Source organism: Dreissena polymorpha, chromosome 4 (genome assembly GCF_020536995.1).
Source record: "Dreissena polymorpha isolate Duluth1 chromosome 4, UMN_Dpol_1.0, whole genome shotgun sequence".
Lineage (NCBI taxonomy): Eukaryota > Metazoa > Mollusca > Bivalvia > Myida > Dreissenidae > Dreissena > Dreissena polymorpha.
This window is the reverse complement of record NC_068358.1, coordinates 143,025,591-143,049,668: the sequence shown is the minus strand read 5'-3', so window position 1 is coordinate 143,049,668 and position 24,078 is coordinate 143,025,591. Positions and strand designations below refer to the sequence as shown.

Genomic DNA, 24,078 nt, shown 5'->3' with positions numbered 1-24,078 from the left:
TTAGTTGAATAAAAAGTTAGCTTACAGCTATTCCCAACTCTACCATTAACAATACGCATACATGTGGATTTACATAAATCTAGTAATTTTACTCCATGATTATTTAATGAACTATCTACTGAGGCCCTAACAGAGGCGTTGTCTGGGTAGTAATCTACATCATCATTAACAGTATTAATTCTATCATGTACAATATAATCACATTTATTACCAACTCTACTATTGAGATCGCCAGCAACAAAAACTTTACCAAATTCAGAATAATAAGAGATATCATTTTCTAAAATTTCAAATAAATCCACATTAAATGTGTTATATAATGGAGAGTCGGGTCCCCAGATATAACTTGCACAAATATAAAAATCCTCAGAGGTATGAAAAAATGTGTGGTCTAGTTTTAACCAAACAATTGTATCATAATGATTTTTTACAATAACAACACCACCAGCTAATTCTTCTTTAATATATATTACAATGCCACCGCTATTTCTGCGAGATTTTCTATGCTGAAATTTTCTAAAAAAGTTTAAAGACAAGTAACCACTCAAATCAATATCACTAGTGTAATTCGTCCAAGATTCATACAAAAAACATATATCATGCTCACTTAAAATATTTATAAAGGAAGGATTACTTTTCTTGCAATCTGTAAGACCATTTACATTCCACGAAAGAATGTCAATTTCTCCCCCGTCGTGTCCCTAGTCGCGCACTGGTCGCCCGTCGACGTACAGGGTGTCATAAGCGATCCACGATCGCTTGCCCTTTGCCCTTTCCTCTTTCATCTTGGAAAGCAGCTTCCTACGTTTTGCAACCACTTCCGGTGAAAACTGTTATAAAGTTATAAGAAGATTACATTTTTAAAAAATCTCTGAAACTGCAATGGTAAAGGGTTTTATAATTAGTGTGTAACTTTTCATAGTTGTTCACTAATAAGCTTGTTAAAATCATGCCCCTTTGGTCAAAACTGTTCATGCCTAGGAGTCCCATATGATTTATAAAGACGCAAATGGTAAATAACTTTAAGAATCTCTAAACAAGGGCCATGACTTAAATATAAGGTCCAAACTTTGGAATATTTTGTTTGCTTTAAGTGGAAACTCTAAATGTCTCTTAAAACTACAATGCCATTAGGTTTGGTATTGTTTATGTAACATTAATTGTATTGCTGTCTTTACCATGGTAGTTTCTTCAAATCGTGTCCCTGTGTTAAAAATTGGCCAAACCACAGGATACTAGCTTTACAAAGTGTTGTATATGGAATCGTTAAAAACAATCTTACCTGAAGCTGAAACGTGCAAGACTTTTATTTTTGTTAAAAAGAGTTATCTAGAGGGTCTATACATAGTTTTTTTTTCAAATCGGACCATTGGGCTCAAATGTGGCCTAGCCCCAGGGGTGGCCTTTTTTAACATAAACTTAAAGGAAAAACTTTTAATCTTGAAATTGAAAACCTACAGCTTTCCTATTTGGTATGGAGCATCATCTAGAGGTCCTCTACCAAGTTAGTTCAAATTTTAAATATTAAAAAAAACATGTTACCACTCTAGAACCACCATTTTGACTTACTCTTTATGAAACTTGATCAGAATGTTTATCTTGATATGTTTATGCCAAGTTTGAATCTGGTCAAAATTTTGTGTCACCAGATCAAATATTCGTAATCCCATATACCCACTCTATATATCGGAGGTACATTGTCCAACTTGAACAAATAATTAGTTGTGGCCAGTTTAGCTTTGGGTCGGTTTGTCTTTCGCCCATATTAGTCCGTTCCCGTAGTTACAAAATGGCGCATTGAGTTTTAAACACTGTTTATGTTTTGTTTATCTTAATTTTTTACATCTTTAGATCTGGTTTTAGTTAGCTTAATAATAATCTGAAGTAGACAAACATGTCCGGAACAAGGTAAAATCATTTAAATTGCGTTGGGTGTGTATGTTGGCATTCAATTTTTAGAATCACAAAATTGCCATAATATTTCGCGACAAAATTTATGGCGGACGAACCAGTTATGGTTAATTAACATTACCGGTGTATCAAAATCCCAGACCTGTTTACTTCTACGGATTCGCCGTAGTTACTGCGGATTCTTTGGCTAAACTTCGCACTACGGATTTGTACTGAAAAACTACGGATCCGTCGCTCAAAATGGTCCAATTTCGGTTTTTAATCGTACTTTCGCTTATTTTCGGTCATCGTCGGTAATTAATCAATCATAATCATTTTGGCACTTGCGTAGTAAGAAATGTTAAAATTCAAGCCTCCCGGGTACAATGCATAATATCAGTGACCCGGATGTTGGCATTTTAAACATGGAGAGTTCTTCCAAACGGCGTGGTACAGAATCAGACGCCGATATTGACACTCCAAAGAGTTGCTTAAACAAACTCTCGAAAGTACAAAGAAAACTATAGAGAATACTGGCCATGCCTCGGTCCGTCCTAAAAAGGAAAAACGTTCACTGTTCAACATGTAACGTTGATTTTTTTGTGCGCCCATGGAGGAAAAATGACAGCAAGCGACACATTGACTCGCAGAGCTACATTAATTGGAAGATCAAATCTTCAAATAAAGACATTTCCACTATGATGCAATGATCTAGCTTGGAGAAGGACTTGAAAACCACCAATGCGGAGGTTATTATGTGCGAGTTAATTTCAGAGAACAACTTGTCTCTATCAACGGAGAAGACCTTGAATAAAACGCTGAAAGTTATGTTTCCCGATTTGGAAATCGCTCATAGTAGGTTATCATAAAAAAAAAATGCATAAAGTTTATTTATGAGGTACAGCTCTTTTTACAATTGGCAATAAGCTATATGAAACAAACTACAGCTTCAATCTCTATCGTCTATGTGCATGTCGTACCCAGTCTTTTTTGGTACCAATTAATTTAGTATCTTAATGGCTTTCAAAAAATGGTGTCATAATCAGGGATCATATTTTTTTCGGTTTTGTTGGTCCTAGACCGATTGGGGTCATGAAAGACCGATTGAAAATCACAAACAGTCGGTCCGATTCTGTTTACTTAAATTCCCATGTCATGAAATCGATTACACTGTGTACATGCTAACATACCCTTATGACATTCTTACACCCTTGTGACATTCTTATCTCGATTATGTGTGATAAACCATTCACTGCAGTCTCTAAACCGGTCAAGGCCGGTTTATTGCACGTGAGACCAAGAATCAAAAACTTGTGAACAGCGGATTAAAAACGCATCCAAAAAGACGCGTCTGAAAAATTAGCGCTGTAACTAAACAAAACATGCCGATACATGTTCCACCAGCGTAATAATCCGGTAATATAATTATGAATGAAAGTCGCGGATCAGATCCACAGAACAGCCGAAAGTTATTTTTATGGGCGGAACTTCACATAAAATAGTTCACAAGAAAAATATTATGCATTGTATTAATCTTTAGTAAAACCTTGTTAGAATCGATAATAATATGTGTACTTTATACTTTGTTGTTGAATAATTCACGACCAGAAAATTAGATGCGTGGTTTCAAATGTTTCGCTCTCGCGATTAAATCCCTACGCATCTAAACTATCAGCCGTGGGTTAGTTGACAACAAACGAATACTTTCTTAATTATTTGGTGTGTTATTGTCAGTAGCTAACCTACGTACAGACATTTGTTTGGTTCAGTCCATGTTTGCAAACTATTATGGAGTCGACAACAATTTAAAACATCGGTATAGACTAACACAGATTAAATATTGACATCGATGAAAAAGTCTGATTTAAAACAGCACACGAAACAACAATGAAATAGCAAATGATAAAACCAGTTGAGAAAACTCGTTCCATTTAAAAAAATGCCTTAGGGAATTTTACTTGTACATTTATTATAACACCTTCATGAATGGCAAAATCAATGGTATATATTTTAACGTAATTTGTCATGATTTCGGACATAAATTTTTCGGATACTTTTTCCCAATTTATATCCGGACCGATTGATGTTGCTGGAAAATATGATCCCTGGTCATAATATATGTAGTGTTAATGGTTTGAACTTGTTTCCAATCAGAGAAAGCTGATACATGTTAAAGGAATTGTCAATTTTATCTCATCAACTCATCATTTGAGACAGTTCTTAAACAATTATAAACGATTATTACTATCACTGAGTCTGAACAGTTATTTGTGCTAATTAACCCATTCCCTGAGAAATTAGTAATGGGTTTATCAGACCCCAGGTTCCTTTATTTGTATTCAGGTTTTTGTTCATTTTAAAGTTGAGTGTAACATTGTATCATGTATGTAAAAGTTAGTTATTTTTTAAAGATGTGTAATTTGTTGTGTTACAAGTGCAGTGAGCACAATGTGAAACCTTTTTTTATAGTGTTGTTAAGAAGGCAGTCTTCACGATAGTTCATTTTATCCACTAGCCATTCGGGCTACTGGAATGGTAAAGACAAGTAGCCCAGCAGCAAAATTACTAGCCCAAAGTAAATTTGTTAAAATATACACCCTGCTAAAGGGTTTCATCTTTAAATAGCAGTTAATCTATTAAAAGTAAAATTGTATCCAGGGTATGTTAACTGTAAAGCCTATTGCAAAAACAATTGCAACACAATATAACAAGTCAATGTTATTATGTCCTTTATTAATTATGAGTATTTAACATGTGATAAACAACTTCTTCATTCATCTAATCATCACTGCAATCCTGGAGATCCTCTTAGTCAGAAACCATATCCTGTAAAACAAGTAACCTGATAGTTATTTTCCAGAAGTTTACTTGACAAGTGAATGCATAGATGGCATACTTTTATCATACATGTTGACTTTTTTCTTATGCTGTGTTTTTAAACGTAGCTTATTAAACTCTGTCTTACAGAAGTAGCTTCTCCTTCATCACTGATTTTTTACCACTTTTCTTGAAATTCACGTTTCCGTGATTTTTCATAGTCATTTGTTGACTTACGATCAGAAGTGGGCAGTTTCTTGCCAGGCTTCGCTCCAGCTACGTATTTAAGCATTATGCAGCCTTATGCGCGTAGGGACTTACAACTTTGGAAATAAACACACAAACAAGGTTACAAAGTAAAACGATGTTTATTCCGGAAATGCAAGCCGCGTACGTCGATAAGTTTACTTCAGCAGAAAACACATCAGCATGACGTGTGCCAATAGTAAATAACCAGTCTAAATTGTTCACCACGTGGCCTGTGTTACGACTCGAAAATGACCGTTGAATGTATGGACCAATCGGAACGCGTTTAAATCTCGTATTTTAGGCGAAGTTGAACGAAGTTCTGTCGGAAATCTTCGCGAAGTACTCACAAAATAATGACTTTTATCACACTTAAAAATGAAACAATATTGATACACGGAATTTCTACTGGCCCGACAGGCGTACAATATGGCAATTTTAATAGGCCCGAGCTATAATTTACACGCCCAGGCCAACGGGCGTGCGCTTATTTCGCAGACTGGAAGGGCAGTGTGCACATCCACTAAATAATAGCAGTATAACATGATAAACAGATTGAATTAATAGAAAGTAAATCCATCTAATGCTTTATGTACCGTTTAATTGATATATGACCCAGTCATGCTGTTTTAATGCTCTAAATGATTGAACAAGTTAAAACTACTGACAACAGCCAAAAACTACTGAGAGATGCCCTCCAAACTACTGAGAAGCAATCGGTAGGGTAAACAGGTCTGAAATCCCATGGTGTCGAATTCACGAAACAGTAAACTTTTAAGGCATGTTCCCTGCATTTTCTTTTACATCCGATCGTGCAATGCTCCTATTTAAGGTGCCTTTTCACAGATTTTGGCATGTTTTGAAGTTTGTCATTAAATGCTTTATATTAACAAATGTAAACATAAAATTTTAAAAGCTCCAGTAAAAAATCAAAAATCTAATTTAAAAAACGAAAAAAAAAGTAGCCCGCAGCAGGGCTCAAACCAGTGACCCCCGGAATCCTGAAGTAAAAACGCATTAGCCAATTTAGATATCCTGCCAAGCATGCATAAGATGTGTATTTTATATGTTATATAAGCAATCTTCGTAGTTTCACAAATTTAAACAACAACAACAGAACTCTCCAAATTGTTCAATCGTTTCGCGTTGCAACATTATAATTTTTAGGTTTTTAAATCGTCTAAAGATGCATATAATGGCTATATTAGACCATGGCAAATGTTCAGTAATACAGTTTCCTCACAAATATCATAATTAAACCGAAAATTTGCGATTCTGAAACAACTTTTTTCAATTTTGTCAATTTACCAAACCGTGAAAAGGTCACTTTAATATAAAGATTAATATGTCTTCTACAGGGCTTCTCCTGGCTCAAAAATTTGGATTTTCTTTAGCCAAATTCGCCTTTCCAGTCTAGAGACTTTACCCTTGGACATGAGTACCGTCGCACCGTCAAAGAAATGTCAATCCATGACAGTTTGATGATACCATGTAGATGTAGATGTAGAGTACTTTCTACTTTCACACCTTCAAGGGTGCTAATTAGGGATATTAGCCAGAGCTGACCACTGGGGTCCCTTTCATCACATGGTACATTAACAGAGCAATAAATCTCCTTCTCTTCATACTATCTGATAACACACTTTAGTTCTGAGTTTTAGAACTGATAAGCCACTGACCTGCTGTGAAGCCAGTGATTTTTTTATGGCAATTTCGGGGCCGATATTCGGCCCCATTCCCCTCAAAAAAGAGTATATATTTTTCCTCGATTTTGTAGAAAAAAATTCCCTCCAGAATAAAAAAAAAAAATCTTTTTTTTTAGAAAGAACTCTCTTATGATAAATATTAATTTCATAACAAATAACAAAGTATATAACAAATTAATAATATTATATGATTTTGAATTATTATAAAGAGTTACATTAAATTAGTATTTCCCAATTCAGTGTACTTTTCATATGAATTTCATGCTTTTCCCAAAATGGCCAGGAAAATATTGTGTCAATATTTGATGATAAAAATATTTTAATTTGGTCCATTTTATTGATAAAAAACTGCTAACATTTGCCTTTTTATCGATTAGAAAGTCCCAATTAGACTCAAAATGGCTAGGAAAACTTAGACTGTGCATGAAGGCTTAACTGTCTGAAACTTATGTTGAAAAAAATCATTGGTATATATTTTAGAAAAAGGACAGAGAAATTCAGCTGTGAATATTAAATTCATACATACATGTGTATTCATATAATAAATTTTCAGAAAATATAAAAGAGTGAATTTTTAATTTTCCCCTTTTCCTAAAAAACAACGCATTTTTCCCCTTTGGACGGGCCCCGCCACCATTCCCCTATTTGTGAAAAAAAAACACTGGAAGCTGACAGAGATAATTGGTTAATTGGAGAACCTGACCACGAAATGGCAATAAACATATAGGTGAAAATTAACTAGATCACGAGGAAAATTACTGTGCTTCTTGGGGTGCATCTAAGGCTCCGGCAAAGTCCCTAAACTGTTTCTATGGCAAAATTCTTCTATTTTTGGATACTTCATTAGTTTTAATGAAGAAAAAATTGTAGCCAATTAGAATTTTCTTTAGCCAAATTGGTCAATTTGTAGCCATTGGCTAATTTGGCAAATGGCAGAGTAAGCCCTGCTTCTAGCGAAAATTGCTGGAAAATAAATATGTTATGCAACATCCGATTGGCCCTAATGCAAGCAAACTGGGAGAACAGGTCTTGGTTGTAAGATTTTTACAAAAGCTTCACAAATGGATCCCATACGTCCATCTTTCAATTAAGTTCCAAATGAAATGCATCAATATGTTGCAGACGCACGTGATACAGGAAATAACTACAAAAGGCATGGTTGCTAATGCTAAATGGCTTCTAAACCAAAGAATTTCAGGTCGATCCAACAACTTGAAATGGTAATTGCGATAAATGTCATGCAACTCTTAAGAAAATCTCTTCCGCCCAAATGCAAGCACCCTTGAAAACATGTTTTTTTCTGGAGTTAGATTTTGACAAAAGCACAGCACTTTAGTAACGGCACCCGTAACATTCATCTTTAAATCTTCATACATGCCAGACGTCCCGATCTTTGCAGAACAGTCCTTTTTTTGGGGTGTTTGTCCCGGTGTCCTGCTGTGACACAATTTGTCCTGACATTCGTAGAAAACGACATAATATTATGTTCTATAAGGTCACAATAAAATTCGCTATTCAAGCTCCGTCTGGCTGAAATTACAATTGCTAATCCCTTTATTGCCCCCTAATTATCAAATCATATCTACTAGTCGAGTGATCCAGCGTTGTTTTTGACACATCAGTGCTGTATTGGCAAATTATTGATTTTTTCATGCATTCACACCTTGGTGTTTGAATGATAGGGCTCGTTAATTGCTAGCGATAAATGCATGGTAGTGAAGTAAAAGCAGACTGCTTTTGTATTTCATGGCCCAAATCCAGAGATTCTATTACGGGGTATTCTGTGTATTAAACCACCTGAGGCCAATAACCTGTCAAAACACCAGTTTTGTATATCAAACAAATTGAGCGCTGACTGATACACATTGATGTTTTATATAAATTTACTTTTGTTTTTGACTGATTTTCAGAAAATAATTAGTACCTATTGCATCAATCTAAATTTAGAGCTAATTGAAGATTGGTTGATTAAAAACAGTGCTCGATGTGTGCACATCGCGTTGAACGTTTACGCTTGCCTCTGTCCCAAATAGAAGTCATATAGAGGCATGTCCTACATTGCACATTATGTGTTCATCCGTTTAAAGGCGCTTTACATTTTTTCCCTGATCACTGGGTCGTTCGTTAACATCTTAATGAAATTCTTAAACACATTTATCGTCAATATTTGCCAGAAATTATGAGGTTTTGTAAGTTATATACTGATAACTGACTACAGTAAAGGTGGCATGATTGATCGTTTTAGGTGTCCCGCTTTTTGGTTAAATGTCCCTACATTTTTAATGGAATGTCCCGATTTGGACCTGAACATTTCTGACAAGTATGTCAATCTAGGCTCCATTAATACAATGCGCCAAAATGTTGCTGACACTCTTAGGATACAGGAAATAACCACACAAGGCATGGGTGTGATCGCCAAATAGTGTTTAAAGAATAAGAGAAATGTAACTCTTCAGAAATGGCATTACTTTTTACCACTGAAGGATACAAAATGAGTAAGCGGAATGTGACCTTAATCTTATGGGACACCTTTATAAGTATTTCATAACAAACAACACATTAAACAGAATTCAATAGTTTATTTAGTAGTAACTCATCTGGGATTGAAATATACTGAATGCATTAACTTATCAAAAATGTCAAAAATAATGTTTCTTTCTCAATGACTCTTGCATATTTAGCACAGAGAATGTAAATTATACCCAATAATAGTCAAAATACAAAACATACACTGAAAAATTACAAACAACTGACTGCTAATCCAAATTTTCACACATGTTTCGGTAGTTGTAATAGTATATTTTTTTAATTGTGATGTCATGGACTATTCTCAAACACACGATCATTTCTCACTGAATTCTTACATTTGTCATAATATCTATTATTTGTTGACTGATTGGATTGTAGTTTTGAATACGGTATGAACAAATAAATCAAAGGTTTATATCGCCTGGAAATTTTATTGCAATTTATATACACGTCCATAAATTATATTTCATGCAATATTACTTATAAACAATAATTTTACATCAATGAACTGTTCATAGAAAAAGAACTTTCTCTAAATTGATAAGTATCTGCTCTTGTTTGCTAAATAATGTAAATCAACCGATTGTCTGGCATGTTGGTACATTTATCTCATATATTCCTGAACGTATCTCTAGCTGTAGGCTACACTGATCGCAGGTCATGTCTTCAAAAACATATGTATATCCCTTTGCATGCTGGGAAATTTGTAGTCTGCTAAAATGTCGTCTGCTGAAATTTTAAAATTAGCATTTTATTGATTTTTTTTTCAAATTTAAGAATACTTTCAGAATAGCAAACAGTTCGGATCCTGATAAGACGCCACATTCTGTGGCGTCTCATCTGGATCCAAACTGTTTACAAAGGCCTTCAAAATTCAGTTCAAGCACTGAAAGAGATATATATAAATCAATATGAACAGAATCGTCAAAGACAAGTTGTTCAAGCATATTTTATTTGAACACAAACAAATTATCTTATTGACATAAGAGTCATGAGGTGTCTGTCATGGGCTGGGGGGGGGGGGGGGGGGGGTAACTCAAAGGGGGACGTAATTGCCAACTATGATACTACTGTCTGTCCTGTGCTTTTGCTGCTTCCAGGGCTGATAAACACTGTTGAACATGTTCCGGTGTTAATTATATCCTTTGTTGCCCACCTACATTTGCTTTTCCCTTGGCAAAAATTGATTTCAGACGAAAATGACATGTAACGGATATGTGAGTTTTATGTTGTAAGCAATGATTATTATGATATGTAAATTTCATGTTATACATGTTTATTCTACTTTCAGTGTGGTACCTTTCCAGCCAAAGCGCAAAAGTGAAACTCGTCCTGCCATAGATACATTTAACGAAATAATTCCGCCAATGGATTACTCATTTTGCCGTTTTGAAAATATAAAAGGCAAGTTTAAGTAGTATTTAAGCTCACAGTTACCAGTCAGGGCTTTTTTTCCTTCTTTGGGACCTGCCGAAAATCAGCCCTTTCCCCTTGGATTTGTTATCCCCTCAGCAGGTAAATTTTCCCCCAGACTTCATTTTTTTTTTTTTTTACTTTAAATACATAAGTTAACCTGGTCCAGTGTAGAAAATATAACATATTGCATAATTAAATTATCTGTTGCCTTGAATTTGTTTTAAAAACAGCAAAATATGTTGAATTGATTATTTAGGACTTTCCTTATTTTCCCCAAAATCCGGCGTTACGCATGATTTTTTTTCCCAAAATCTGGCATTTTGCACGATTTTTTTTCCCCTCAAAAAAGGCCAGGCCCATTCCCCAAAATCAGATAAAAAACCCTGCCAGTATCTTCTTTGAAAGAATATATGTAACTAATTGATGCTTATTATTATGCTGGTCAAGGACCAATAGCCTAAGAGGGCCAAAAACCAAAGCCTTTAAAACTGATTGACATAATTTCGATGTTGTGAAACCAGCGTACAATTTTTTTGTAGACAAACATTTGTGTTTATGCTGAAAAGTGCGATACACTTTTTTCTATTTTTGCCTTACTTTTTGACTTAGACTAATTCACTCTGAAGGTCCTATCCTTGGTCAATCAAAAATGACAAGTTTAGTCTAAAATCAACACTTCTTGCTACAAAGCTTTGCTAGTGCGTGCAGAGGTTCAGGTAAGCTATATACTTGTGTACAATACACATGAAAAATATCTGAATACACCTGATTTTGTATTAAAAAAAACAACAACAAAAATTCACTGGTAAAATCTGCTGTATCCATTGATAGGTATGAGAAAGCATCAGTGCTTTCCACGGGTTTTTTTGTCAGGCGCCCCGGGGTTGATAGGGGTGGTTGATTTTTTTTTCTAATTTAACGTGTCAATTGACGTTCTGTGGTGCATTATAACTCAAATAAAAACAGCGTCAAAAGAATCATTTGGTGCGCTATGACTCTTCAAGAAAATCCCCCAGTCATTTAAAAAATATATAATATATTGTTTAATTGTTTTAAAACTTTTCCGCATAGATAGTAAAATCCCGACTCGAACAAGTCCCCAATACATCCGTTTCAATCTGACTCTATTACTGTATACTTGCTACTTTTCAAGTTTCTATTTATTACCCGATAATAATCCCGTTTATTCCGATTTTATAAATCACTTTCTGGTAAAAACTGACGATAAAAGCCCTCAATTAATTCTTTAACAGAAACCTTGCCGTTTTTCTAATGTATCAAATAAATTTTCATTGACAATTTATATTTTACCCTTTATTTATATTTTACCCTTTCCCGCATAGATACGCATAATCCCGTCTCGATCAATTCCTTAATATATCCGTATCAACCATACCTTCTATCTATTACTGCATACTTACTACTTTTCCAGTCGCTACTCATTACCCGATAATACCGTATATTCGAGTTTTAAGCAAATTCTGGTTAATATTTTCGATAAAAGTGCTCAAGAATTAAAAAAAGCGTGTTTCGGATTACAAATTGATATTAAATGCTCATTTGAAAATCGAACAAAACATTTACAGTTGTGCGTAATTAATTCAACAATTATTTGTTAAAGCGCATTACGTGTCTAATAAATGTCAGAAAAACGAGGTTAATCAGTTCTATAAATGGAAATGATGAAATAAACATGTACTGGAATTTAATTGTTATCGCATAATTGTTACCGGGAGTTATTTGCAAAACTTACTCGCTACAAGTTAGTAATTGCTTACCACTTGCAATTAATTTCTCTTATTAATTATGTGTCATGACTAACACTTGTTTACAGTAAAAAGGTGTGATGATGATGCCCGAAACCGTCTTAAATGTACTGTTCTAGTTACCAGTTTTATATTATGTGAATGGTACAACTCCTTGCTAATCAAGCTGCGATAAACTCTTACTTCGTGCATGACGTCAATCAAAAATAATTGTCGATAGTTAACCCCGCCCTCATAAGCATTCGCGTAACCGATTGGACGATGAACATCACAGTTTGACGACTGGAAAGTTACCTGAGAGTTTCCTGTGATACATCCGTGCCAGCATAAATGACTGTGTAATATGGCTAGAATAATCGATACGCGCGTCATGCTATCTCCTATCAGTTGATTATCTTTGACCCCATGTGGTGTTTATGGCTATTACTTGTGAAAGTAGGTACCAAGTGCTCTTTTAAAACAGGGAATATTGATACACTGATAAAGAAACCTCGATTTTCTTGACATTCTCCATTTTCTTTTACTGTAAAAAAACACTGATCGGAAAATTTCAAGCGCCCCGGGGACTCTGATTTCGAAATTCAAGCGCCCCGGCGAGGGACCGTTAAATGGCCTGTGGAAAACCCTGAGCATACCACCAACACACCCACATCACCCTTGACATTGACCATACTTTTTGACTAACACAGGTCAAATGTTTTGGTGAACCCAAGATAACCATTCACTTAACATCATTCCATTCATAACTCTGCACACTTATATCCACTGACCTCATTTTTACCTCGAAATTTACCTTGTTGTGGACAAACAGACTGAAACATACAAATGGGCGATCAATCAATACTGACAAGGCTTCCGTCAGGGGCATCGACGTTAATTCAAGGCAGTATATTGTTGTGTTTTTGCTAACAGATGGGTCACATTCAATAGCTAAAACAATAAAATATTAAGTATTTAAATTCACGTATTACCTGCCAATTATATGATATTGGTTTGTCTTTGGCAATTATCGCTTATTTAAGGGGTTCTGTTTCGTTCTGCACTATACTATAAACTCTGTGTATTTACATGATGTTACATGAAGAATTACTCCACTGCATTTAGTTTTAATATATTATCAATATATTATTATTATATTATACAATTGCAATTGATAGAGGACAGAGATTCTGGCATTCATGATTGCAATTGATAGAGGACATAGATTCTGGCATTCATGATTGCAATTGATAGTGAAAGTCATTAGCCTAGATTAGGGCATGGCAAGTGAAGTGATTGGGAATTGTCAATCATACAGACTGGGATTATTGCAATATTTAAAATAAATTTGTAGATACTATAATATTTCATTGATGATTTTTATCAAATTTATAATTAGCACCATTGGTGCAAAAAGGTACCATGTGCCTTATTATTTCAATGTTACATGGTACCTTTTTTCACCACTAGGGCAAAATTTATTGCAATAATACTAAAAATATTATTCTTAGTTCAGTAAGAATAACATAATACCGGTAATAAATTAATTGTATGTTATATAATTAATTTGGTCCATCTTTCACCCAAATGGACAACAAAAAAAAAATAGTGCCTCATGTTTAAATTCTGGTATATGAATGTCAGATGCTGAAGAAGAGGAACCAAGGCCCAATCTGTCACCCAGGGGTAAGGGCAAGCAGAAGCCCCCAGAGGAAGGAGCCAAGTATACAGGACGCTGCCTCAAATTCAACAACAACAGCATCACCAACCTCCAGTCCCTGACAGAGTTCGCCAAAGTGAAGTTTGCCAACTGGCAGGAGATTGCTTGGCTTGACCTTTCGCACAATGAACTCACAAAGATTGGTCCAGTAGGTGTTTTTATACCCAAGTGAATTTTTTCTATACTTATCAAAATTTCATAGATTAAGGAAATTTTATATTATAAATAAATGAGAAGGTAAATTTATATATGTTGTTTAGCTTTTAGAAAACAGCATTAAGAGATTTTCAGTACAAAACCAGATGCTGTTATGTTAAGCGAGTCACAACTTTATGAGGAACGATGAAATGAAATTACGAACAAGTGTCAACTTCATCCCTTCTTTTTACAAAAAGATAAAAAATATAGCATCATATTCATGTAGATAATAATCCAGATTATCATTGTGCAAATACAGGAAGAAGCAGCAATATTGGGTGTAAAAGATCCATATTAAATAGCTTTGTCATTTATGTTACTGTAATATATGTATACTATGAAAATAAATGTTTAAAAAAATGAATGTAATACCTAAAAAGAATAACTGTATAGACTGAGATGATAATTTATCAAAACAAAAATTATTCTAGTTATGATAAAAAGCTGTGTGATCTATACACATGTATTATTCAAAATAAATAAAATGAAGCTTAAAAATAAATTGATCGAGAAATCTCATCAGGGATAAAATATTAATTTAGTAAAACGATAAAAACCTTGTGAACGACACCTCAGATCAGCATCAGTGCCTTGGAGATTTAAGCCCTTTTTTTTACAAACAACCTGTGCTCATTTGCCTTTTCTATCAGCATATCCTTCAGTCACTATGAAAATGTAAAAATACAGCTGATTTTACTACTGCTTTCAGGAGTTCACAGAGTTTGAGCACCTTCAGATCCTATATCTCCATGGTAACCAGATATCGGACCCAGGCCAGATTGAGCAGCTAGTGCCCATTCACACACTGAGGAAGCTCACACTGCATGGCAACCCCATGGAAACCATGAAGGTCAGCATAAAATATTAGAAATATGTTTTGTGTTAGCTAATTTTAACCAAATTGATCATTGGTGAGCTATTTTCATATAGGTGTTAACAATTTTGGTATGGATTTAGAAACCAAACTTGATGTAATTGCTGTGTTTCTGTATGTTATAGGTTTTTAGCAAATATAAACTGTTATTAAGAAATTTATACCACCATTTTTTTTAAATCCTTCACTTTCAAATACATGTATAATTTCAGAATATTTTTAGAACCCAGTAAGGAACATAACACTATTTTACTGCAACCCATAACTTGTTTTCTTGAGACAAAAAGCAAACTAACAGTGGTTATTCTGTGACAAAACATGGACATAGCATTATGTTGCGAAAAAAGAAAAAAGTTTCCAATAAAATTTCAGTAAAATGCTTGTTATTTTACGCTACTCTAGCAAACATTTTACAAACAAATAATGTCTGTATTCTGCAGGAGAGTTAAACCACTTAGTTTTACAATTTTTATAATTATGTCCACAAAAAAGGTTTGTGTTTGTTTAGTTTTGAATAGTTTTGCATTTTTTAGAGTACTAGTAATAGGTTTGCTGTGTTTAACAGAACATATGATATCAGATTGAGTTTTCACTCAAATGTTTATGAATGAAGACGACGTCATTTTAAATTGTTTGGTAATATTGACCTCACTGGAACACCGGTGTGTTTGTAGTTCTAAAAGAATACAGAAAAATTAAAAAAATTGTGGTAGAATTGAAATAATCTACATCTGAATGTTTCTTATTGTGGTAATAAGCAACAGTGTGTCTTTCTGATGCTTGCTATCAAACCACTCTATTACTATCGTGGTTTAATTCCTATACATTGTAACTTCAAAACGGTTGGTTATTACTGCAAAAACCATAATTTGCCAAAACTTACTTCTTCAGTAGCTTATTGCTGTTGTGGCTACTTCTACAGCTTTATTATTATATTGCTACAACTGTTAAAATCGCCCCATTAACTACATGCACAAGCAAGCATTATTTCGGCCAATTTGGGGCCCTTATTCATTAACATTCCGCTCACTAAAAGTATATATTTTCCACCATCAATTAAGAAAAAGTCCTCTTTGATGATTTTTTTTTAGTTAAGTACAATTTAGTTAAACAAGTAATCAAATACTATGAAATCAATTCTTGCGGTTATTTTATTTTATTCAATTAGGATAAAAGAATCTATTTTAGATAATAAACATTTATTATGTGAAGTAAGTAACACATATTCTTCTATGCCACGATGTAAGGTATGCTGTGTAAAAATGGCCACTGGACGTGCCCTGGACTGATTCCCACATGCTTCTCAGGGATGACACTTGCCTCTTTTGTAAACCAAAATCCAGATTATGCAGAAAGTGTTGTCCCTGATTAGCCTGTGGGAATATAGGTACCTTCAAGGGGGAATTTTCACACAGAATACCCAACATTGTGGAATACTAGTCAAGGCATATTCCCACTGCTGATTTAATGGGTCCAGGGCCCTGCAAAGTGGGAAATTTTTACAAAGAATACCTTACATGGGGGAAAAGAAGAATATTTTTAATTTACTCTCCAAAATTGGAAGAAAATATGCTGACTAAGGCTCAACTGTCTACAAATGCCTGTATATTTATGTTGCGAGCTATCGTTGGTTTGTACTGTCTACAAATGCCTGTATGTTTATGTTGCAGGGCTATCGTTGGTTTGTACTGTCTACAAATACCTGTATATTTATGTTGCAGGGCTATCGTTGGTTTGTACTGTCCAAGCTGCCGCAGGTTATGGTCCTGGATTTCAGCAGTGTCACTAAGGCTGACCGTATGACTACGGGCACTTGGACAAAAATGAACAGTTGGGGGCAGAAAAAGAAGCAGAAAGTTGAAGATGATGAATAATAAGCTTGTCTGTAAACTCTGGTTGCATCTTGGTGTAGAGCTGTTTCATAATCTGAAGTATTAAATCTTTTTTTACTTTGATGAATGAAAAAAGCTTGTTAAATTGCATTTTAATCATTTATTTTTATATATTATATTGGTAGGCATTGGTTGATCATGAATATTAAAAGTTTACAAAAAGACGTTGTATTTCTGTATATATTTTCACATGGTTATTATTCTAATCAGGTTAAGTAGTTGTATTTTCAAGGCTAGATAGCAGTTATGTAAGCAGATGCTGAGTCTTCTCCTTTGTCAGAGACGCATCAGCTGTTTGCATTTGAAAATATTTTGCATATTGAAATCACTTTCATCTTTGTCAAAACTATTCTGGTTAACAGTTATTGATAATAGCTGTTGAAGCCTGAATACTTATTTATATAAGTATTACTTTTGTCCAAGAAAATGTTACAAGACAACTTGTTTAGAACCAAGCTAACAAGCAGTCCTGGTTCTTGCATTCATGTGCGTTTTGTTTTTTTGGGGGGTAAAGTTAAAAAGTTGATAAGCAATGCAGCATTTACACGAGTATTTGTTTTTGTAACTGGTAATGTGTGGGATTATGTACTTCATGATGATTTGAATAAAAGTTTTAAATTCCGATGACTGTCCAAATAGTTTACTGTAAAAATTTAATTGTTGGTTTATTTGTTTTATTTTTTAACAACAAATGGTTTTTAAACTGTAAAAGTTATTGAACATTTTGTAGTCTGAAGGGATTTGATGATTTTCATACTGTGTTGTCAAAGAATCTGTGTTTGTGAATAGTAACTGTTTTTTGTATTGTTTTTTTTACCAGTTACTTAGTTTTGTGTTGTACATTCTTTTGTTCCTATGTTTTACTACAAAAAATGGATATAAACAAGTGTCATAAACTACAATTCAATGTGATGAATAGTTTTATTTCAGTTTTTTTGTCATTTTAGTAGTTTAGGATTTCATTATGTCTGTGATAAGAAATATGCATTGGCAGGTTTCAGAACTTTTTTGTGTACATGTACAGTTTTAGTTAAACATCTGGGTTCCAGTTTCAGTATTGATATTTTAATGTACAATGTTTTAAAGTGTTTTATTAGCTCACCTGCACATAACGTGCTGAAGGATAGCTATTGTGATCACCCTATGTTTTCATTATGCGATGTTCCGTTTGCATCATCAACAGTTAGCTATTAACCACTCTAAAGGCCATCTAATCTTTATGAAACTTGTTCAGAATGTTAACCACTGCAATATCTAGACTGAGAGGAATCTGAGTCAATTGCAACTTAAAACAAGGTCACGAGGTCAAATCGTAGAAACAGCTTGTTACCTTTCTAGAGGCCATAATTATGACTCAATCTTGTTGCAATTTTATCATAATGTTTATTTTGTCAATATCTAAGCCAATTTTGAACTTAAATCATGTACTTCAAAAACTAGATCTCCAGGTAAAATCTTATGAAAAACTGGTAACCAAACATGTGGCCACATGTATGACTCAATCTTGGGTCAAGTGAGTAACAAAATAAAATCAGTCATAAGGTAAAAACTTATAAAAAAAATTCTTACCCCTCATTTAAGAAAACATTTAAGATTCAATCTAGACGAAAGTAGTTCATAGTGTTTATTTTGACCATATCAAGGCCAAATTAGAATCTCTGTCAGGTGCGACAAGAATCTAAGTCACCTCATCCACTCTTAAAAAAACTAGAGGCCACATTATGACTCAGTCATCATGAAACTTGGTCAGAACTTGCATCTTGAATATATATATTCTGTGTCTAAATCTAGGTCAAAGGAGGTCAAAAACTAGATCACCAGGTCAGGTTTTCAACAATTGGTGTTCGTTAACTCATGTGAGCAATTAAGGGCAATGATGGCCCTCTTGTTTTAAAAGATATCATTTGGAGACAGCCCAATTAATAGTATAAAGGCATTAAAATCTATTATTAGTGTAGTACAATTTCTCAAATGTTAAGTCATTTTTCCATATAAATAATTAGTTAGCTGTGGAACACTGCTTTTTTGTAGCATTTTCCAGTGAACTAAGCTTTATTTTGCATTATTTTATTGTGTTAAGGCAAGAAAATTATAGCGAAATATTTGTTGATTATGTTTTTCGTACTTGTACTCTTAACATTAAAATTCATGATTAAATGCAGTTCTATTTAACACATCTGCATTATTTTTTTATGCTTAATAATCTCTTTCATATACCTGTAGTTTTTGTAAGTTCACATAATGAAACTTCGATGAGGTATTCCTAATATAAAGAACTCCAATGTGTTAGAAGATCTAAAAGTGTTTTAAATATTGTTATAAACATGTTTGCACCTTTGAAACTGCTTGTAGATTGAAGGTACAGCATAAGTTTGTGTTTGATCATGAGCACTCTTCAGTGAATAATCAGGATCAAAATTCAAGTTCTTTTAGAAATATATGTATACATTCCGTTGTTTATGATTACCTTTTTATCATAGAATAAATCATTGAAATATAATATCGTTTACCATGTTTTATCCGAATATAGTTCCATTGCCTTATTGCCAGTTTATTGTTAATGAATTTAAATTTAAGGGATGAAGAGTAAATGTTCAGGGGTAAAAATAATATCAGATATTTTGTATAAAATTATCCAGAGAAACCCATTATAAAGTAACATTAGAAGAACCAAATTATCTTTGCTACAAATGAAAGCTCAAAAAGCAAATGTTTCTTTCAACTGAAAACAGAGCTCTTTAAAGGGGCCGTCCAACAGATAAAGCGTCGTATCGACGCGAAGACGCGAAACGATATTTTGGGAAACTACAAGGATTGCTTTTATAGCAAAAAAATACATCTGCTCTTAACATGAGCGTGGATGGTCGAGTGTTCTAGGCGGGAGGCTTTTTACTCTAGGACTCCGGGAATCCAGGGGTCAGTGGTTCGAGCCCTGATGAGGGTTACTTTTTTTCCTTTTTATACGCCCGTCTATGACGGGACGTATTATGGTATACCCCGCGTCTGTCCGTCCATCCGTCCGTCTGTCCGTCCGTCCGTCCGTCCGTCTGTTAATGTCGTACGCTACGTCAAATATCCTTTGACAGATTTTCTTCAAATTTTAACACAATCTTAATATTGATAAACCCTGATCCCCTTTCGTTTTTGACGGAATTCTGAATTGTCGTTCCAGAGTTATGGGACTTTGTTCGTCAAAATTTCGTGATTTCATTGAATGTCCTACTGTAGCTCAAATATCCTTCGATGGATTTTTTTCAAATTTCAACACAATCTTAATATTGATAAACCCTGATCCCCTTTCGTTTTTGACGGAATTCTGAATTGTCGTTCCAGAGTTATGGGACTTTGTTCGTCAAAATTTCGTGATTTCATTGAATGTCCTACCGTAGCTCAAATATCCTTCGATGGATTTTTTTCAAATTTCAACACAATCTTAATATTGATAAACCCTGATCCCCTTTCGTTTTTGACGGAATTCTGAATTGTTGTTCCAGAGTTATGGGACTTTGTTCGTCAAAATTCAAAGGGTTATTTATTACCTTACTACTTCATTGGCGAACGACGGGCGTATCATGCGCTCATGGCGCAGCTCCTCATTTTAAATTCTATTCTTGTTTTTTTTTACTGGAGATTTTTTGTTCGAATGTTTAAATTTATCAAAATAAAGCATATAATGACAAGCTTCAATACATGCCAAAATCTGTTGGACGGCCCCTTTAAAAACTGTTTAACATGCTTAAAAGAAATTCGTTCCATGCCAGCTATCGATATAAACTTCAACAAACATTTGGGAATTCATCTTGATTGAGGAATCAAGTTTCGGATTTCTTTTTTTAATTTTATAGATAAGATTAATAATTTACATTATGCACATTGCTAAGTATTTCAACATCGCATATGGAGAATTCAAACACGCTTGGTCACCTTGTTACTGTCTTACAATTGTTATAACTGTATTTCGTTAACTTCGGTTGGATTTTATTACTTATAGAAATTGTCCGGAAACATAACATTGTCCTGAAGAATTCAGACCACTTTGAGGGACGCAAATCTTGGTTACATCAGGGCAACAAAATGGTCCCCATTTTAAGTATGTCCATATATGCAGTTATGCAGAAATTGATTATGTTTATTAACGCAACTCGTACATTTATCAATAAATAGCACGGTCATACGGGAGGTTTCAACATTATTACTTCTAGCTCCTTGAAATTTCTGAAAAAAAGTCAGAAGAAAGATCTTCCATCACTGAATACATTCCGTTTAGTTCATTTTATCAAAATGCATAAGGTAATTAGAATTTTATAATTTGGTCATTTCTACAAGGCGTGTTCATGTTCAATATGTTTCAGTCGCTGCGCTCGGTGGACCTCGCGCTATTTCCCTGCAATACACAGACCTGCTATCATAACTTCATGACATGGAGCTCAAACTACAACCGGGCGCTATATGGGATAGTGTTCGTGGTGGTCCTTAAAATGTCACTCAGGTCGTCCAATAATTGAACAAGTAATGCAACAAACTTCCTTTACTACGTTTTCGGATGTTTGAATGCAGTTCACTTCTCTGTGCATCGCATGTAAAATAAATACTAGATTATCTTTGCTATTATATATGGACATCAGCCATATATACTCTGGAATAATGATCGATTTCGGGAATAAAACCTTATTTCATTAACATTCCATTCAAACTATCATATCAGTTATATTTTTATGAAACTAACATTGGTACATGGAAGGAATACGTGGAAGTAGATCGCATTATAACAGCTCATCATCTAGCTTTCGTGAACGCGTTCTCAACAGTTCTACTGGAACGAACCTGAAGGCATTTGATCGCAGTTTTTCCTATGGTATTAATCCAAATCACACGTTGGACTATTTGGACTGCATACAATAATTCACATCGCATACGTACCTGTCCTGATCGTCTTCATATGTGTCGACCGTGTGACAAAGAAACAAGGTACGCCACGACTGTTCTATTTTCTATGACCATATACCTTAGCTGACAGTCATCTTCGCGCCATTTTTCTCAAAGCCCAACTTCGTCCCTGTCTACTGTACAATGAACATCCTTGTTTGTACAAGTTCTCAGCGCTCTCTTTGCTGATCCTAGTACGGCTGCATACCCTGAACGCGGACAACAAGGAACCGCAATTTCTACAAACCTGGATGCATAGCATAAAGCACAGGCAACGAAGACGCTATACCAAAGAATGGAAATCGACTGATGGAGATCTCGTATTTATTTGATACAAAATTTAATAGTCTGGATGACAGTGAAGTATCCATACAGGATTTTCCTTCCGTTGAGGCATAGAGGATAAATTGACATTGAAAAGAGAACGGAAATGGCCAAAGGCAGAGAGATTTCTTGATGTGGTGTTCCTGTTCTATTTGTGTTAGTCTTTTTGTTGCCTGTATTATAAACCAGGTTTTTAATACAGTTTTTTAATTCTGGTTATAAGATTTGGCGGACGGTTGACGTCAAACCGGTGCGCTTAATAACATTATTTGGCATCGACCAATCTTTGATACTTGCTGGAAAAGCAATTTTTGCTCTATTACTTGGATTTGGGTGAAGAAATTCAACTGCATGACATTTGAGTGCAGGTAGCTAACAGATACATGCAGTCGTAGCAAGGAAAATCAAGCATTTTTCAGGTACGATGATGTGCGCTCGTGTGGTATTTATAGTTTTCAGTTCAACGGTGTATATGATGCATACGCTGTTGGGGTCAATAATCGAAACGTTGTTTTCTATACAGAATTCTTCCTAAGTTTTGGTCGAGCATTGTATTTAATATTGTCTGTCGTGTGTCATAAATTACACGGAACTTTAAGGGAAGCTTCATTGTTATTTTGAAATGTATCTTTAAGTTTCTGTTCCCAGAGGTATATGCTTTTATACCATAAATAATTGTACATAAACGTGGTGTCTTTTCAGTACCAACTGGGCATGTTTCACTGTAAAACTATGTTGGTTATCGTAACACAGAAAACGGTTTCGGGTTAATGATTTAATTATTGTTCATACTAATCGTTTAAACTAATATATTTCAAGGCTTATCCTTTATTTGCTTATCGGGTAGATTTTTGCAAACGTTAAGAAGAATTCTACAATGGAAGACAACACAGCACAGTTGTTGTTTGGTTTGGAGTGCGAACAAGTAAGTTTATTAAGGTTCATGTAGAGGTTTCAGTTTGAAAAATGTGGGAACCCTAGCATTGAACTCAAATTTGACTAAACGAAGAGTGCCACATTGAAAATGTCTACATATTTGCTTAAAAGGATGGTTTACCTTCAAACTGCTACCAATTTTGTGCAGCAAAATCTCATACCATCGACAAAGTCAATCAAAATACAAAGCGATTTTATTTACATTATTTTCAAAAATCTGAATGGTGTTTATTCAACGTATTTCGGCGGAAAATTCTATTACTAGTTAATGATATCGACATTGGTGAGGGCAAGTAACGCTTAAATAGTAATTTTTTTTTACATATCTAGAAATATCAAAACTCGAACACATGTCATTTCATGACGATGGGGGCAGCCATTTTTAGATTAATAAAATTGAAAGAAACATGCTAAAAACTCACTCATCGCCTAATTGACATTCCAAACGGTTGACGATGACAAATGCATTGGATTGTAATCTTTCCGTTGATGTGTGCAAACTGCATGATCAGACCTCATAAACACTAAAAAAAACTTTGTAAGAAGCATTTCGCCAATTTTTACAATTGTTGTCGAACCACATGTACTTGTATTATTGCGCACAAAATAGTACGCTTACAGACTGACAGAAAGATCGATACGAAACTCCGTTCAATTCATCACGGTATACTATTTTCTTGATAATATATGATAATAATTCGCTTCAACCACCTAAATGTAAAAATAATTCTTTTAAACGAAGTTTTTAATAAAGAAAGTGAAAACAACGGAAGTCGGATGGATATTATGTGAGATGCACTTCGGCTCCAAAAAAACAATACAAATACACTAAAAAAGACGTGTGTGGAAAATTTTCAGC

The 24,078-nt window shown here is 34.4% G+C and overlaps 1 protein-coding gene across 1 annotated transcript; it reads left to right on the top strand.

The window, feature by feature from the left end:
• Positions 1-1,758: 1,758 nt before the first annotated feature.
• On the top strand, positions 1,759-19,533 carry LOC127877171 (leucine-rich repeat-containing protein 51-like). Its single transcript, XM_052422834.1, has 5 exons — positions 1,759-1,908; positions 10,480-10,592; positions 13,994-14,217; positions 14,977-15,117; positions 16,863-19,533. The coding sequence occupies exons 1-5, from the start codon at positions 1,895-1,897 to the stop codon at positions 17,013-17,015; spliced, it is 645 nt and encodes a 214-aa protein (XP_052278794.1). The 5' UTR covers positions 1,759-1,894; the 3' UTR covers positions 17,016-19,533.
• The last annotated feature ends 4,545 nt before the right edge of the window (positions 19,534-24,078 follow it).